This window comes from Oenanthe melanoleuca, linkage group LGE22, assembly GCF_029582105.1.
Source record: "Oenanthe melanoleuca isolate GR-GAL-2019-014 linkage group LGE22, OMel1.0, whole genome shotgun sequence".
In the NCBI taxonomy this organism is placed as follows: Eukaryota; Metazoa; Chordata; class Aves; order Passeriformes; family Muscicapidae; genus Oenanthe; species Oenanthe melanoleuca.
The window spans coordinates 1,069,078-1,083,938 of record NC_079363.1 but is presented as its reverse complement, the minus strand read 5'-3'; the positions used below and the strand labels follow the sequence as shown (position 1 = coordinate 1,083,938).

At 61.4% G+C, this 14,861-nt stretch overlaps 2 protein-coding genes across 4 annotated transcripts; one reads left to right on the top strand and one right to left on the bottom strand.

The window, feature by feature from the left end:
• The first annotated feature begins 114 nt into the window (after positions 1-114).
• On the top strand, positions 115-2,640 carry ASB8 (ankyrin repeat and SOCS box containing 8). Its single transcript, XM_056514915.1, has 3 exons — positions 115-474; positions 960-1,064; positions 1,751-2,640. Exons 1-3 carry the CDS (start codon positions 358-360, stop codon positions 2,381-2,383), a joined length of 855 nt encoding a protein of 284 aa, XP_056370890.1. The 5' UTR covers positions 115-357; the 3' UTR covers positions 2,384-2,640.
• Positions 2,479-14,329, bottom strand: PFKM (phosphofructokinase, muscle). 3 transcript variants are annotated; one of them, XM_056514914.1, is made up of 23 exons: positions 14,263-14,329; positions 13,354-13,452; positions 12,482-12,555; positions 12,320-12,397; positions 11,126-11,315; positions 10,352-10,517; positions 10,233-10,277; positions 10,030-10,138; positions 9,804-9,899; positions 9,624-9,716; positions 9,413-9,538; positions 9,084-9,148; positions 8,938-9,001; positions 8,690-8,836; positions 6,522-6,592; positions 6,353-6,440; positions 6,118-6,270; positions 5,501-5,665; positions 5,351-5,412; positions 4,454-4,565; positions 4,253-4,352; positions 3,627-3,732; positions 2,479-3,526 (listed from the first exon to the last, which is right to left on the bottom strand). In XM_056514914.1, exons 2-23 carry the CDS (start codon positions 13,442-13,444, stop codon positions 3,379-3,381), a joined length of 2,349 nt encoding a protein of 782 aa, XP_056370889.1. In that variant the 5' UTR covers positions 13,445-13,452; positions 14,263-14,329; the 3' UTR covers positions 2,479-3,378. The 3 variants fall into 3 exon arrangements, with proteins under 3 accessions (XP_056370889.1, XP_056370888.1, XP_056370886.1); XM_056514913.1 differs by having other exon boundaries at positions 14,145-14,313; XM_056514911.1 differs by lacking the exon at positions 14,263-14,329 and adding an exon at positions 13,849-14,034.
• Positions 14,330-14,861: the final 532 nt, after the last annotated feature.

The following is a 14,861-nucleotide window of genomic DNA, read 5'->3' as shown; positions in this document are numbered from 1 at the left end:
GGGCGGTCGGTGCTGGGGATTGGAAGCACGACGCGGGGAGGGCGGGGCAGCGGGGGCGCCGGAGCCGGATTGGCGGCGAGGAGGGCGGGGCTGATCACGTGGCTGGGTGTCACTTTCCGGTTAGCGGCATTTCCGCGTCCATTTTGGCCTCCGGTCGCCGCTGCTCCGGGAACGCTCCGAGAGCGGCCCGGGCTCCCCAGAACCGTCCGGGACCACTCCGAATTCTTCCGCAGCAGCTGCGGCTCCGCCTCTGGACTCTCCTGCGGTTCGGCCCGGCCCAGGCCGCTCCCCCCCAGCCCCGGGTGCGGCGCGGGGCTCGGCGGGGCCGGCCGGGGATGCCGCGGCGCGGCCCGCGCCATGTGGTACATCATGCAGAGCATCCAGAGCAAGTACTCGCTGTCCGAGCGCCTTATCCGCACCATCGCCGCCATCCGCTCCTTCCCCCGGGACAACGTGGAGGATCTCATCGGCCGGGTGAGACATGCCGCCTCTCCCGCGGCCGGGCCGGGCTGCTCCAGTCCCCCGGCGGCTCCGCGTCCCTTGACGGGCACTGCCAGGCTGTCCCCGCCGTCCCGGTCCCTGCCGAGCCTCCGTGAGCACTCCCTGCAGGGGTTTTCGGGTCCCGAGAGGGGAGGATTAGGGCATCTCCGGGTTGGTTTAGAGACTCTAGGCTTTTCCTTCCCCGCTCCGGACCCCGCGGGTCTGCGGCGTCTCCGGGCGCCCTTTGGTGACAGTGAATTGGTGAAACACAAGTGGGAGCCGGAATTAAGACCGGGAGCGTTATTGCGAATGAGCCTACGAGATTTCTCTGAATTCAGCCTTTCTGGAGGGGCGGGAAGGGTGGGATTTGCTGACGCCGAGGTGGTTCTTGCAAACCTCCGGGGCTGGCGTGAATTGGCCCTTTCTGAAGGGATGGAAGGGGGCAGTTCCTGACTCGGGGGGGTTCCTATGCTCCCCAGGGCGCCGATGTGAACTGCCTGCACGGCACCCTCAAACCCCTGCACTGCGCCTGCATGGTGGCTGATGCCGACTGCGTGGAGCTCCTGCTGCAAAAAGGAGCTGAGGTAAAACTTTGGAAAAACTGAAAACAGATGGAAAATGCCGAGGAAAGGGATGGGGAAGTCAGGAGGAGCTGATAAACAGCTGGGATTAGACCTGATGGGTTTAAGTTGGATTTTGGGTAAAAGTTATTCCCCCAGAGTGTCATGGGGCACAGGCTCCAGGGACTGGGGTCTGGGCAATGCTCACGGCACCAGGTGGGATTTTTGAGTGCCCTATGCAGGGCCAGGGCTTGGATTTGATGATCTTTGTACGTCTTTTCCAGCTCAGGATATTCCACGAGTTTGTAACTCCTCACAAAGTAGCATCAGGGAAATGTTTGCTGTTCCAGCAGAGAGGGAATTTTTGGGCTGAGATTTTGGCAGTTTTGGCAGCAGAGGAAGGATTCAAACCTAAATTTTTGTGCTGAGCTGTTGGGGAGGCTGAGGAGGGAAAATTAAAACCTAAATGTTTGCACTGAGATTTTGGGAAGGTGAGGAAATAGGATTGAAAAAAAATATTTGCGCTGTCATTTTGGGAGGCTGAGAAGGAAGAATTAAACCCTAAATTTGCAGGATCTTTTTACCCAACTTTCCCCTGGCTGCTGGGCTAAAAACCTTCCTCATTTTTCCCTACATTTGGGACCTTTGACTGTTGTCCAGATTCAGCTGGAGCCGCTCCCTGACTCCCCAGTTTTTATTTTCTCCCCCAGGTGAACGCCCTGGACGGCTACAACCGCACAGCCCTTCACTACGCGGCAGAAAAAGATGAAACCTGCGTGGAGATTTTGTTGGAGTACGGCGCCAACCCCAACGCCCTGGACGGCAACAAGGACACCCCTCTGCACTGGGCGGCCTTCAAGAACAACGCCGAGTGCGTGCGGGCCCTGCTGGCCAACGGCGCCCTGGTCAACGCCCTGGACTACAACAACGACACCCCCCTGAGCTGGGCTGCCATGAAGGGCAACCTGGAGAGCGTCAGCGTCCTGCTGGACTTCGGCGCCGAGGCGCGCGTGGTCAACCTCAAGGGCCAGAGCCCCGTCTCGCGCCTGGTGGCGCTGCTGGTGCGGGGCCTGGGCACGGAGCGCGAGGATTCCTGCCTGGATCTGCTGCACAGGGCCACGGGACACTTTGAGCTGCGGCAGAACGGGCGGCTGCCCTGGGAGGTGGCGCGGGACCCGCAGCTGTGCCAGCGGCTGTGGCGGCTGTGCGCGGCGCCGGGCTCGCTGCAGGCGCTGTCGCGCTGCGCCGTGCGCCGCTCGCTCGGCCTGCGCTTCCTGCCCCAGGCCGTGCAGCAGCTGCCGCTGCCCGCCTGCCTCAAGGACTACCTGCTGCTGCTCACCTGAGCGGGGCGCTGCCCGTCCCCCCCGGCGCTCCCAGCACGGCTTCGCCGCTCGCCACGCTCCTCTCCGTGCGGTTTGTTCCCCTTGCCCACCCGGGACCCCGCTGGCCCCTCAGCACTGCCTCCGTTTCCTCCCTCTGTCCCTTTCGTTTTGTCCTCTCACTTTTGTCCCCTCCACTTCTCCCCCTGTCCTCTCCTTTCATCCCCCTGCAGTGAACAATATCTGTCTGATGGCAAATTATATCCCAGCTGTTGGATTAATCTGGTTTTCCCCTTCTTTTGTTTTCTTTTTTTTTTGGCCTTGGGAAAGGAAGGATTTAAAGAAAAATTCTCCTTTGAGGAAAGACCCAAAGCATTGAGGGTTTGGATGCAGAGAATTCCTGTGGGATGTGTTGGCTGAAAATCAAAGATCCAGGTTTGGATCTGAACTTTGGCAGGACTGGAATTCTTGTGGGCCGAGGAAATATCCAGAGAGCTCCACATGGAGCTGAGGGCTTCCCTCCCACTTCCTCAAGCTCTCCCTGAGGTTTCCCACCAGGAATTCACCCTTTGGTGTTGGTTTGGGGGGGTTTTTGGGGATCTGTTCCAGGGTCCAGTATAAGAGCAGCTCTCCAAGGTGAAACCGAGCAGTTAAAAACTGTCATTGTTATTTTCTGGGAGGAACTTGGGGATGAAAGCTCAAATTCCACCTCTTGTATCCCTCTTTGTTATGCTGGGCAGTGAAATCCTGAGGATCAGGAGGGATTTGAGGTCAGTGTGATCCAGCTTTGCCTTTCTATGGATTCACCTGGAGCACTTGGATACGCACTGAATTTATTGAAACAACACCATTTTGTGACTTTTAACCCTAAAAACCTCAACCTCCACCACCCCTCCTCAACTCATCATTCCATTGCTCGGGGACCACTTCTGAAAAATCCCATAAAATCTCTAAAAAGCCCCAAAGGACTGTGGGGAAAGGGGATTTTTGGGGGTTCCTCAGGGTTGACACCATCCCTGTCACAGGGTGGCTTCGGGGACCAGCACCTTGCGGGTCAGGTGCTCCAGGTGCGCCGTCTCCGACGTGTCCAGCTCGATGTTGTACTTGGCCAGCACTTTGAGGATGGGCCGCAGCTTCAGCCACCACTGCTCCTTGGGGATGCGGTGCCTGGGCGGGGGGACAGGACAGGGACGTGCTGGGGACGTCCCTGGGGAGGGATCCCGAGCTCTGTGCCCCCGGGGCGGGGCGGGGAGGGAGGGACACGCACTCGAAATCCGTCTGCTGGCGCAGCTCGGCGATGGGCTGGAAGGTCAGGCTGCGCTTGCGCATCCCCAGCAGGCACGCAGAGTCCGCCGTGTTGGCAAAGATCCGCCCTGCCGGGGACACGGGGGCGTTTGGGAGCCTCCTGGAGGAGAGCTGGGAGTGCTCGGAATCCGCCAGGGGCGTGCCAGGGAAGGGTGGGAATGTTTGGGAGTCTTAATGAAAGGGGGAGCACCTAGGAAGTGAGGTTAGGGATGTTTGGGACTTTCCAGGAATATCGGAGGGGAGGTTGGGAATGTTTGGGATCCTCCTGGAGCAGGAATTTGGAATATTTGAGACCTTCCAGGAATATGGGAGGGGAGGTTAGGGATGTTTGGGACCCTCCTGGGGCAGGGGTTGGGAATATTTGAGACCTTCCAGGAATATGGGAGGGGAGGTTAGGGATGTTTGGGATCCTCCTCGAGCAGGGGTTGGGAATATTTGGGGCCTTCCAGGAATATGGGAGGGGAGGTAAGGGATGTTTGGGATCATCCAGGAGCAGAGATCACCCCCCAGACTCCCACGGGAGGGCGTTTTGGGAATGTAGGGTCACTCTGGGGTCCCTGTGGGATTCCCCCCTCCAGCAGCACCCACCGTGCCGGGAGCACTCCTTGATCTTCCCGGTGATCCAGGCCACAGCCTTGGCGCCCATCTTGGTGCCGAAATTCCGGTCGAAAGGGGTGGGGCTGCCTCCCTGTGCCAGGAGAATGAGGTGAGCCATGGGAATCCCCCAGTCCCCGATCCCATTCCCAGGGGAATTCCCAAACCCTCGCCCCATTCCCAGGGAATTCCCACCTGCTGCATGTGCCCCAGGACGTTTTTCCGGCAGTCAAAGACCCCTTTGCCCTCCTCAGAGTAGAGGTTGTAGATGAAATCCGTGGTGTAGTTCTCATTGCAGCGCTCGTTCCTACAGCAGGGACAGGATCAGGCCCAAATCCCACAATTCACCCCATCCCAAACAATTCCGCTGATCCCAAATGCCAGCACCACAGTGAGACCCCGAATTTTCCATTCCCCAGCCCCTCACCACAGTGAGACCCCGAATCTTCCATTCCCCAGCCCCTCACCTCAGTGAGACCCCAAATCTTCCATTCCCCAGCCCCTCACCTCAGTGAGACCCCAAATCTTCCATTCCCCAGCCCCTCACCACAGTGAGACCCCAAATCTTCCATTCCCCAGCCCCTCACCACAGTGAGACCCCAAATCTTCCATTCCCCAGCCCCTCACCACAGTGAGACCCCGAATCTTCCATTCCCCAGCCCCTCACCACAGTGAGACCCCAAATCTTCCATTCCCCAGCCCCTCACCTCAGTGAGACCCCGAATCTTCCATTCCCCAGCCCCTCACCACAGTGAGACCCCGAATCTTCCATTCCCCAGCCCCTCACCAGATTGAGACCCCAAATCTTCCATTCCCCAGCCCCTCACCAGATTGAGACCCCGAATCTTCCATTCCCCAGCCCCTCACCAGATTGAGACCCCAAATCTTCCATTCCCCAGCCCCTCACCAGATTGAGACCCCGAATCTTCCATTCCCCAGCCCCTCACCAGAGTGAGACCCCAAATCTTCCATTCCCCAGCCCCTCACCACAGTGAGACCCCGAATCTTCCATTCCCCAGCCCCTCACCACAGTGAGACCCCAATTCCCCTGATCCCACGGGGGTGTGGGTCACCCCCAAGGCCAGGGCCCACCTGAGCACAAGCCCCCTTTTCACCGAGGTTTTCATCTTCTCTGTCAGGTGGTCCACGTTGGCCTGCGGGGTCAGGAGTGCAGTCAGGAGTGGAAAGCTGCTCATGGCACAGCACTGGTGACGCTGGTGACAGGGACAGGGCTGAGCCCACCTGCAGGTCACGGCTGCTGAAGGGCTCCTCGAAGATGTAGGCAGCATCAGCGCCGGCTGCCAGCCCGGCCATGGTGGCCAGGTAGCCACAGAAGCCACCCATGGTCTCGATGATGAACACGCGGCGCTTGGTGCCCGCGGCCGACTGCTTGATCAGGTCACACGTCTGCAGTGGGGACAGGATTTGGGGTCAGGAAAAGGGGTTTAGGGCCAGGGGGTTGGGGTGCCTGCCTCAGGCTGCTCCATCAGATCACATGTCTGAAATGGGGGATTTGGGGTCAGGAAAAGGGGTTTGAGGGCAAGGGAGTTGGGGATTTCCATCGTGGTCTCGGCATGGTGCTGGTGGTGGGAGAAGGACTTTGGGATCAGGAGGATTTGGGGTACAGGATTTGGGATCTCCCTGTGGTGATGGTGTTTGGGATCAGGAGGGATGTGGGATGCAGGATTTGGGATGTCCCCGTGGTTTTGGTGTTTGGGATGTGGGGTTTGGGGCTCTCACGTTGGTGATGGTGTTTGGGATATGGGGTTTGGGGGCTCACGTTGGTGATGGTGTTTGGGATGTGGGGTTTGGGGGCTCCCTGTGGTGATGGTGTTTGGGATGTGGGGTTTGGGGCTCACGTTAGTGATGGTGTTGAGGGCGGTGTCGGCGCCGATGCTGAAGTCGGAGCCGGGGACGTTGTTGGAGACGGTGGCGGGGATGATGCACAGGGGGATGCAGAGCTCCTCGAAGCGTGCCCGGCCCTCCACCAGCTCCAGGCCTCCCGTGAATGCCTGCAGGACAATCAGGGGACAATGGGGACACTGACCACGCCCTGACCACGCCCCAAACATGCTCTGCCCGCGCCCCACTGACCTCAAAGCCACCGATGATTATAAGTGCGTGGATCCCAAATTTGCTGATGTTGGCGCTGATCTCCTCAAAATATTTCTTGGGCAGAGTCCTGGGAAGGGGAAACCCCCCTGGATGAGCCAGGGTGGCCAAATGACCCCACATGGCAGAGGGGAGGGGTGTGGGGAGTCACCTCTTGGTGCCCAGTTTAGATCCTCCCAGCCCTGTCCAGCTGCCCACGGTATTCCAGCCAATCTCCTCCACCTGGGGGATGAAACAAGGGGTTAATGGGGTGGGAGAAAGACCTGGGGTCACACTGGCCCCCCTCAGCCCTATCAGTCTGACACTGAGGTGACATGGTGTCCCCCAGCCCTATCAGAGCCATATTGGGGTCATACAATGTCCCCTGGCTCAGGGACAGCAGCAGATCAGACCCACAGCAGGGCTGGAGTTTGGACAGGGGTTAAACACCCCCATCCCAAGAAATTCCTGAGGAATCCCCATCCCTGCAGGGCCTCAACTGCCCCTTTCCAGGCCCTTTTCTTGCAACCTTTTCCCACAGGGATCTTCCCATTGTGAAATCCAACCCTTCAAACCCATCCTGCACTTGCCACCCCCTTTTCCCTATAGGAATCTCACCATCCCAAATGCCAGCCCCTCGAATCCATCCAATCCCCATTCCCTCTAGGAATCTCAGCATCCCAATCCCATTCCCTGTAGGAATCTCAGCATCCCAGCCCCATTCCCAGCAGGATCCCAGCCCCATTCCCAGCAGGATCTCCCATCCCAGCCCCATTCCCAGCAGGATCCCAGCCCCATCCCAGCCCCATTCCCAGCAGGATCCCACCATCCCAGCCCCATTCCCAGCAGGATCTCCCATCCCAGCCCCATTCCCAGCAGGATCCCAGCCCCATTCCCAGCAGGATCTCCCATCCCAGCCCCTTTCCCAGCAGGATCCCAGCCCCATTCCAGCCCCATTCCCAGCAGGATCCCCCATCCCAGCCCCATTCCCAGCAGGATCTCCCATCCCAGCCCCATTCCCAGCAGGATCTCCCCATCCCAGCCCCATTCCCAGCAGGATCTCCCATCCCAGCCCCATTCCCAGCAGGATCTCAGCCCCATCCCAGCCCCATTCCCAGCAGGATCCCCCATCCCAGCCCCATTCCCAGCAGGATCTCCCATCCCAGCCCCATTCCCAGCAGGATCTCAGCCCCATCCCAGCCCCATTCCCAGCAGGATCTCCCCATCCCAGCCCCATTCCCAGCAGGATCTCAGCCCCATCCCAGCCCCATTCCCAACAGGATCTCCCATCCCAGCCCCATTCCCAGCAGGATCTCAGCCCCATTCCAGCCCCATTCCCAGCAGGATCTCACCATCCCAGCCCCATTCCCAGCAGGATCCCAGCCCCATTCCAGCAGGATCCCAGCCCCATTCCAAGCAGGATCCCAGCCCCATTCCCAGCAGGATCCCCCATCCCAGCCCCATTCCCAGCAGGATCCCCCATCCCAGCCCCATTCCCAGCAGGATCTCAGCCCCATCCCAGCCCCATTCCCAGCAGGATCTCCCATCCCAGCCCCATTCCCAGCAGGATCCCCCATCCCAGCCCCATTCCCAGCAGGATCCCCCATCCCAGCCCCATTCCCAGCAGGATCTCAGCCCCATCCCAGCCCCATTCCCAGCAGGATCTCCCATCCCAGCCCCATTCCCAGCAGGATCCCAGCCCCATTCCCAGCAGGATCCCAGCCCCATTCCCAGCAGGATCTCCCATCCTAGCCCCATTCCCAGCAGGATCCCCCATCCCAGCCCCATTCCCAGCAGGATCCCAGCCCCATTCCCAGCAGGATCTCAGCCCCATCCCAGCCCCATTCCCAGCAGGATCCCAGCCCCTTTCCCAGCAGGATCTCACCATCCCAGCCCCATTCCCAGTAGGGTCCCAGCCCCATTCCCAGCAGGATCCCCCATCCCAGCCCCATTCCCAGCAGGATCCCAGCCCCATTCCCAGCAGGATCTCAGCCCCATCCCAGCCCCATTCCCAGCAGGATCCCAGCCCCTTTCCCAGCAGGATCTCACCATCCCAGCCCCATTCCCAGTAGGGTCCCAGCCCCATTCCCAGCAGGATCTCCCATCCCAGCCCCATTCCCAGCAGGATCCCAGCCCCATTCCCAGCAGGATCCCAGCCCCATTCCCAGCAGGATCCCAGCCCCTTTCCCAGCAGGATCTCCCCATTCCCAGCAGGATCCCAGCCCCATTCCCAGCAGGATCTCAGCCCCATCCCAGCCCCATTCCCAGCAGGATCTCCCCATCCCAGCCCCATTCCCAGCAGGATCTCCCATCCCAGCCCCATTCCCAGCAGGATCTCACCATCCCAGAGGCCAGCCCCTCGAAGCCGTCGTGCACGGCCAGCATGCGGTGCCCGTGGATGAGGCCGATCCTCACGGTCGCCCGCACGGCCGCGTTCATCCCCGCGGCCGGAGCGCCCACGTTCATCACGGCCACCGTGTACCCGCTCTGGGGACAGGGACAGGGACAGGGGCACGGGCTCGGTGGGCCTTGGGGACAGCAGCAGGATTGGGGTGTCCGGGGTCCAGCCGCTCCCCAGTGCCCCCTACCTTGGTGGCAGGCGGGCGGATGTGAGCCAGCAGCTTGTAGACGTTCCAGTTGTTCTGGAAGCTCCTAAAAATCGGGGAAATTGGGGTTTGGGGACATTTTGAGGACGTTGGGGGTGCAGGGACAGGGACAGGGAGGTGCCACCCACCGGCCCCGCAGCTTCAACGCGTCCTCGAAGCGTCCCTCGTTCATGGCTGTGGTGACATCCTTGGTCTGGGAGCACAGAGGGGGATTGGGATAGGATCTGTCCCTGGGGTGTGACTGGGGTGGGACTGGGGTGGGATTGGGGTGTCCTGGGTGGGACTGGGGTGGGATTGGGGCGTCCTAGGGTGGGACTGGGGTGGGATTGGGGCATCCTAGGGTGGGATTGGGGTGTCCTGGTGTGGGATTCATCCCTGGGGTGGGTTTGGGGACATCTCAGGTGTGGGAACCATCCCTGGGCTGGGCCTGGGGCCTCTCCCAGTGTCCCCCACTCACCACCTGGACGCACTCCATGAGGGGCAGGCGCACGGCCTGGTTGCCGGACAGACTGACCACGCAGGCCGGTGTGTCCGGTGTCCCCTCCAGCAGCGCCATCACAGCCTCCACACCCATCCTGCTGGCCTGAGGGGACATGGGGGGTGTCACCTCCCAGGGGGGGCTGTCACCTCCAGTGGGAGCTGTCACCCCCAGGTCCCCTGGTGCCCACCAGGATGCGGTCGAAGGCTGAGGGGGTCCCCCCACGCTGGACGTGGCCCAGGATGGTCACCCTGGTGTCGTACCCCAGACGTTTCACCACCAGCTGTGGGGACACAGGAGAGCTCTGGGACTGGCCCCACAAGGCAGGGGGGGCAAAGGCTGTCCCCTGTGTCCCCCTGTCCCCACTCACAGCCTTGATGTCGTCCGGGGTGATGGGCTTGCCGTGCTTGTCGATGGCGCCCTCGGCCACGATGATGATGTTGAGCCTGGAGCCGCCGTCACGGGTCTGGGGTGATAACAGGGATGGGAACAGGGGGAGATTCTCCCCTCATCATCCATCCATCCATCCATCCATCCATCCATCCATCCATCCATCCATCCATCCATCCATCCCTGTGTCCATCTCTCCCTCCCACCTCGATCAGCCTCCTGCACAGGTGATCCTCCCAGTCATCCTCAGGGGGTGACTCAGGGATGAAAACCCAATCAGCGCCGCAGGCCAGGGCTGTGATCAGTGCCAGGTACCTGAAATGGGGCCAAAACCAGCTTTTGAGTCACTCCCCCCAATTTTGGGGCTGACAAGAGCTCAGCACCCCTCCCAGGTGCCAGCAGGACGTACCCACAGTGCCGCCCCATCACCTCCAGCACGAACGTCCTCTGGTGGCTGCGGAGACAAGAAAGTGTCACCCACCCAAAACAGGGACGGGGGGGCGGGGACAGCGAGGGCGCTGCTGTCACCTCTGCGCCGTGGTGGTGATGGCGTCCACGATCTCGATGATGCGGTGCAGCGCCGAGTCGGTGCCGATGGTCATGTCGGTGCCGCAGAAGTCGTTGTCGATGGAGCCCACCATGCCCACGATGTTCAGGTGGCTCGAGCGCTGCGCCTCCTCCGCCGTGATGCCACCTGGGGAAGGGGTGGGCACGAGGGGGGCGTCACCTCCAGGTGGTCACTCGGGGGGTCGAGGTGCCACAGGGGTTGAACACTCAGCTTTGGGTGACAAAACCCCATATTTTTGTGTAGGACGCCTTGATTTTTGGAACCAAAATTCTTTTGGAATCAAAGCTTTCCACACCCCCTTTTCTTAATGTCCCCTTAGGGGGAAGGGGTGCCACAAATCTCTGTTTTGGGAAAAAAACACCAAATTTTGAGTGCCACACCCTGTTTTTTTGAAGCACACCCTCTTCTTCCTCTGTATCCGCCCCCCAAAAATATCTTCAACAGTCCCCCAAACCTCCATAACTAGGGGGGGAAAGAGCATTTTTTGAGTTTCACATCCTGATTTGGAACCAAACCTTTACGCACCTCTGTTATCCCTGTGCCCCTCCATCCAAAATGTCCCCTTGGGACAAAGGTGCCCTAAACGTCCATTAATAGGGAAAATCCCACACGTTTGTGTGCCAAAACCTGAATTTTTGTGCGCTTTTGCACCCAAACCTTTCTCATTCGGCTCCAACCCTTTCCCTCTCCCTCATCCCGGCGCGGTTCCGGGGCTCCCCCGGTGTGCCCCGTACCGGTTTTGAGCAGGTCTGCCAGGAGCCCGCCCCACTCTGCGCGGAAGGTGTCGGCGCCGGTGAGGCTGCCGTCGCCGCCGATCACGCACAGGTTGGTGATGCCGCGCTTGACCAAGTTCCGCGCGGCGCGGAGCCGCCCCTCGCGTGTGCGGAAATCCTGGCAGCGCGCGCTGCCGATCACCGTGCCGCCCTGGGGACAGCGCGGGGTGCGTGGCCTTGGGGCTGGCTGTCCGTCCCTGTGTCCGTCCCCCTCTCTGCCCGCCCCTCTGTCCGCCCCCCGTCCCATCCCCGCGTCCATCCCCTCGTCCATCCCCGCGTCCATCCCCTCATCCATCCCCGTGTCCATACCTGTGTCCACCCATGTCCATCCCCGTGTCCATCCCCATGTCCATCCCTGTGTCCCCATGTCCATCCGTGTCCATCCCTGTCCATCCTTGTGTCCGTCCCTGTGTCCGTCCCCCCTCTGCCCGCCCCCCGTCCCATCCCCGCGTCCATCCCCGTGTCCATCCCCGTGTCCATCCCTGTGTCCCCATGTCCATCCATGTCCATCCTTGTGTCCACCCATGTCCATCCCCATGTCCATCCACCCGTGTCCATCCCTGTGTCCCCATGTCCATCCATGTCCATCCTTGTGTCCGTCTCCTCATCCATCCCCGCATCCATCCCCGTGTCCATCCCCCTGTCAATTCCCGTGTCCATCCCTGTGTCCCCATGTCCATCCGTGTCCATCCCTGTGTCCATCCCCGTGTCCATCCCCGTGTCCATCCCTGCGTCCATCCCTGTGTCCATCCCTGTATCCCCATGTCCATCCATGTCCATCCCTGTGTCCATCCCTGCGTCCATCCCCGTGTCCATTCCTGTGTCCATCCCTGTGTCCATCCCTGTATCCCCATGTCCATCCATGTCCATCCCTGTGTCCATCCCTGTGTCCATCCCCCTGTCCAGCCCCGTGTCCATCCCTGTGTCCACCCCTCTCTTCCTCCCCCCATCCCAGCTCTGGTTTTGGGTAATTTTCTGCTGAGCCGGGGCTCAGACTGGGACCAGTGAGGGACAAACTGGGACCAGTGAGGAGCACACCAGTGCCCCCGCAGCCCAAGAGCAGATCCCCCAGTGTCCCCCTGTCCGTGTCCCTGTGTCCCCCTGTCCGTGTCCCTGTGTCCCCCTGTCCCTGTGTCCCCTGTCCGTGTCCCTCACCAGCTGCAGCATCATGGACACGCTGTCCCACGTGGCCTCCTTGATGTGCTCGCCGCCGTCCACCAGCCCCTGGTAGCCCTGGGGGGACAGAGTGGACAGTGCTTAAATGACCCCTTTTCCCAAGCGCTGGGTGGGGATGCGGAATTTTGGGCTGGCACTGACCTCATACACGAAGAACACCTTGGAGCCGGTGTAGAGCCCCACGCGCACCACGGCGCGCACGGCCGCGTTCATCCCTGCGGGACATCGCTGTCACCCCCCGACCCCTGCAGCCCCCGGCGACATCCCCGAAGCCACCACCCTGTCACCCCCCTGCGGCTGCCATCCCCCAGGGGACACCCCAAATCCGGCCCCCCCGGCCCCCCCCTTCTCCCCCCTTGCAGCTGCCACCCCCTGGGTTATTTTTGCCCTGGTGACCTTTGGTGGCAGCGCCTGACACGGGTGACAAACATCGTCGGGGGGGGGGGAGGGGACACTCCGGGGGGGCCACCCTGGCCTGGAACCCCCCCCCCCCATGTCCGTCCGCCCCCCATGCCTGGGACCCCCGGAAAAATCGCAAATTTGGGGATGAATCATCGGAAGTTTGGGAAATCCCGATTATTTTGGCTCAAAGCCAAAGTGCCACCAGTGTCCGCTTGGATCCCCCTCCCCGAATTTTGTCACAGTTGATCCCCCCCACGGCATCGTAAAACTCCCCCCGAGCTCCGCCCGACCCCCAAAATCCCGCCAAGGTCATTCCTGAAACTCCAATCCAGGGAAAACCCCGAAGGCTGTGGGATCAAAATCCCAGTTTTTACCCCAGAAGAATCGATTTTAGGGATTTGGCGGGGACTTTTAGGGATTTGGGGAGAATTTTCGGGGGATTTTGGGATCCCAGGGATTTCAGGATCCCGTGGGATTTGTGGAGTTTTAGGGAGAGGGGGGGAAAAATTTAGGGGGATTTCTAGGGATTTGGGGCGGGGTTTTGGATCCCAGGGGTTTTGGAGTCGCGGGGATTTGGGATCCTGGAGATTTGGGGTTTGGGGTCCCCTTACCCTGCGCGTCCCCCCCGGAGGTGAGGACGGCGATGGCTTTGCCGACCCCCAGGGTCTCGGGGCGCCGGGGTCCCACGGGGCTCGGGGGCATTTTCCTGCCTGGAAAAAAACCGGAAAATCGGGAAATTCGGGCAAATCCCACGGCGGGAGGGCGGCTCTGTCCCTCCGGGTGGCGCTGCCAGCGCAGAGTGGCACCGCTGGGGGAGGAACACGGGGACAGGGACACGGGACAGCCCCGCTGCCACCGCCAGGACCCTCCCGCCCGGGGGGGCGCTGGGGGACTCCTTACTGGGGCCGGTCTGTCCTTACTGGTCCCAGTCTGTCCTTACTGGTGCCAGTCTTCTGTCCTTAATGGTCCCTCCTTACCGGGGCCAGTCTGTCCTCACTGGTGCCACTCTGTCCTTACTGGTTCCAGTCTGCATTCCCTGTGGTTACTGGTCTGCCCTCCTTACCGGTGCCAGTTTATCCTCCTTACTGGTCCCAGTCTGTCCTTACCAGTCCCAGTCTGTGTTTCCTGTGGGACTTGCTCTGCACTCCTCACTGGTTCCAGCCTGCTTTCCTTGCTGGTTCCAGTCCCCATTCCCTGCCGCTGCCTCTCCCGGTTCCCGCTGGCTGCCGGCCCCGGTGCGGGGGTGTTACTGGTGCCAGTCCAGGGATGTTACTGGTGCCAGTCCCCGTTCCCTGCCGATGCCTCTCCCGGTTCCGGTTCCCTGCGGGTCCCTGTCTGGGGGCGCTACTGGTCCCAGTCCCTGTTCCCTGCTGATTCCAGTACCTCTCCCTGATTCCAGTACCTCTCCCTGACCGGGTCCAGCTCATCGCCGGTCCCGGCAGGGGCGTTACTCGTCCCAGTCCGGGACCGTTACTGGTCCCAGTGGCTGTTCCCAGTGGGATCTGCTCTGCCTTCCTTACTGGTCCCAGTCCCCGTTCCCTGCCACTGCCTCTCCCTGCTCCAGCTCGGCGCCAGTCCTGGTTCGCTGGCGTTACTGGTGCCAGTCCGAGGGGGTTACTGGTGCCGGAGCGGGGTCGTTACCGGCGCCAGTCCCCGCTACCCACTGGGAGCACCGAGCGCCGCCGGCTCGGGCCGGGGGGCGCCAAGGACTGGACGGGGAGCGCGGCCGGGGACAGCGGGACCGCCACCAGGGCCCGGGGACAGTGGGACCGCCACCAGGGCCCGGGGACAGCGGGACCGCCACCAGAGTCCGGGGACAGCGGGACCGCCACCAGAGTCCGGGGACAGCCCGGACAGCGCCACCACGGCCCGGGGACAGCGGGACCGCCACCACGGCCCGGGGACAGCGGGACCGCCACCACGGCCCGGGGACAGCGCGGGGACACGGGCTCGGGGACCTGGGATTGGCCGCGGGGAGCGCTGTAATGGGATCGGGGTAATGGGATCGGCTGTAATGGGATCGGAGTAATGGGATCGGGGTAATGGGATCGGAGTAATGGGATCGGCTGTAATGGGATCGGAGTAATGGGATCGACTGTAATGGGATCGGGGTAATGGG

What these genes read in the sequence shown, in the direction of transcription:
- ASB8 (XM_056514915.1), top strand. Translation starts at nt 358, where the DNA reads ATGTGGTACATCATGCAGAGCATCCAGAGCAAGTACTCGCTGTCCGAG. An exon ending in TGGAGGATCTCATCGGCCGG is followed by an intron (nt 475 to 959) that starts GTGAGACATGCC and finishes TATGCTCCCCAG; the next exon opens with GGCGCCGATGTGAACTGCCT. An exon ending in TGCTGCAAAAAGGAGCTGAG is followed by an intron (nt 1,065 to 1,750) that starts GTAAAACTTTGG and finishes TTTCTCCCCCAG; the next exon opens with GTGAACGCCCTGGACGGCTA.
- PFKM (XM_056514911.1), bottom strand. Translation starts at nt 13,933, where the DNA reads ATGGGGACTGGAACCAGCAAGGAAAGCAGGCTGGAACCAGTGAGGAGT. An exon ending in CAGCCTTCGACCGCATCCTG is followed by an intron (nt 9,539 to 9,623) that starts GTGGGCACCAGG and finishes ATGTCCCCTCAG; the next exon opens with GCCAGCAGGATGGGTGTGGA. An exon ending in TCCGCCCGCCTGCCACCAAG is followed by an intron (nt 8,837 to 8,937) that starts GTAGGGGGCACT and finishes CCCTGTCCCCAG; the next exon opens with AGCGGGTACACGGTGGCCGT.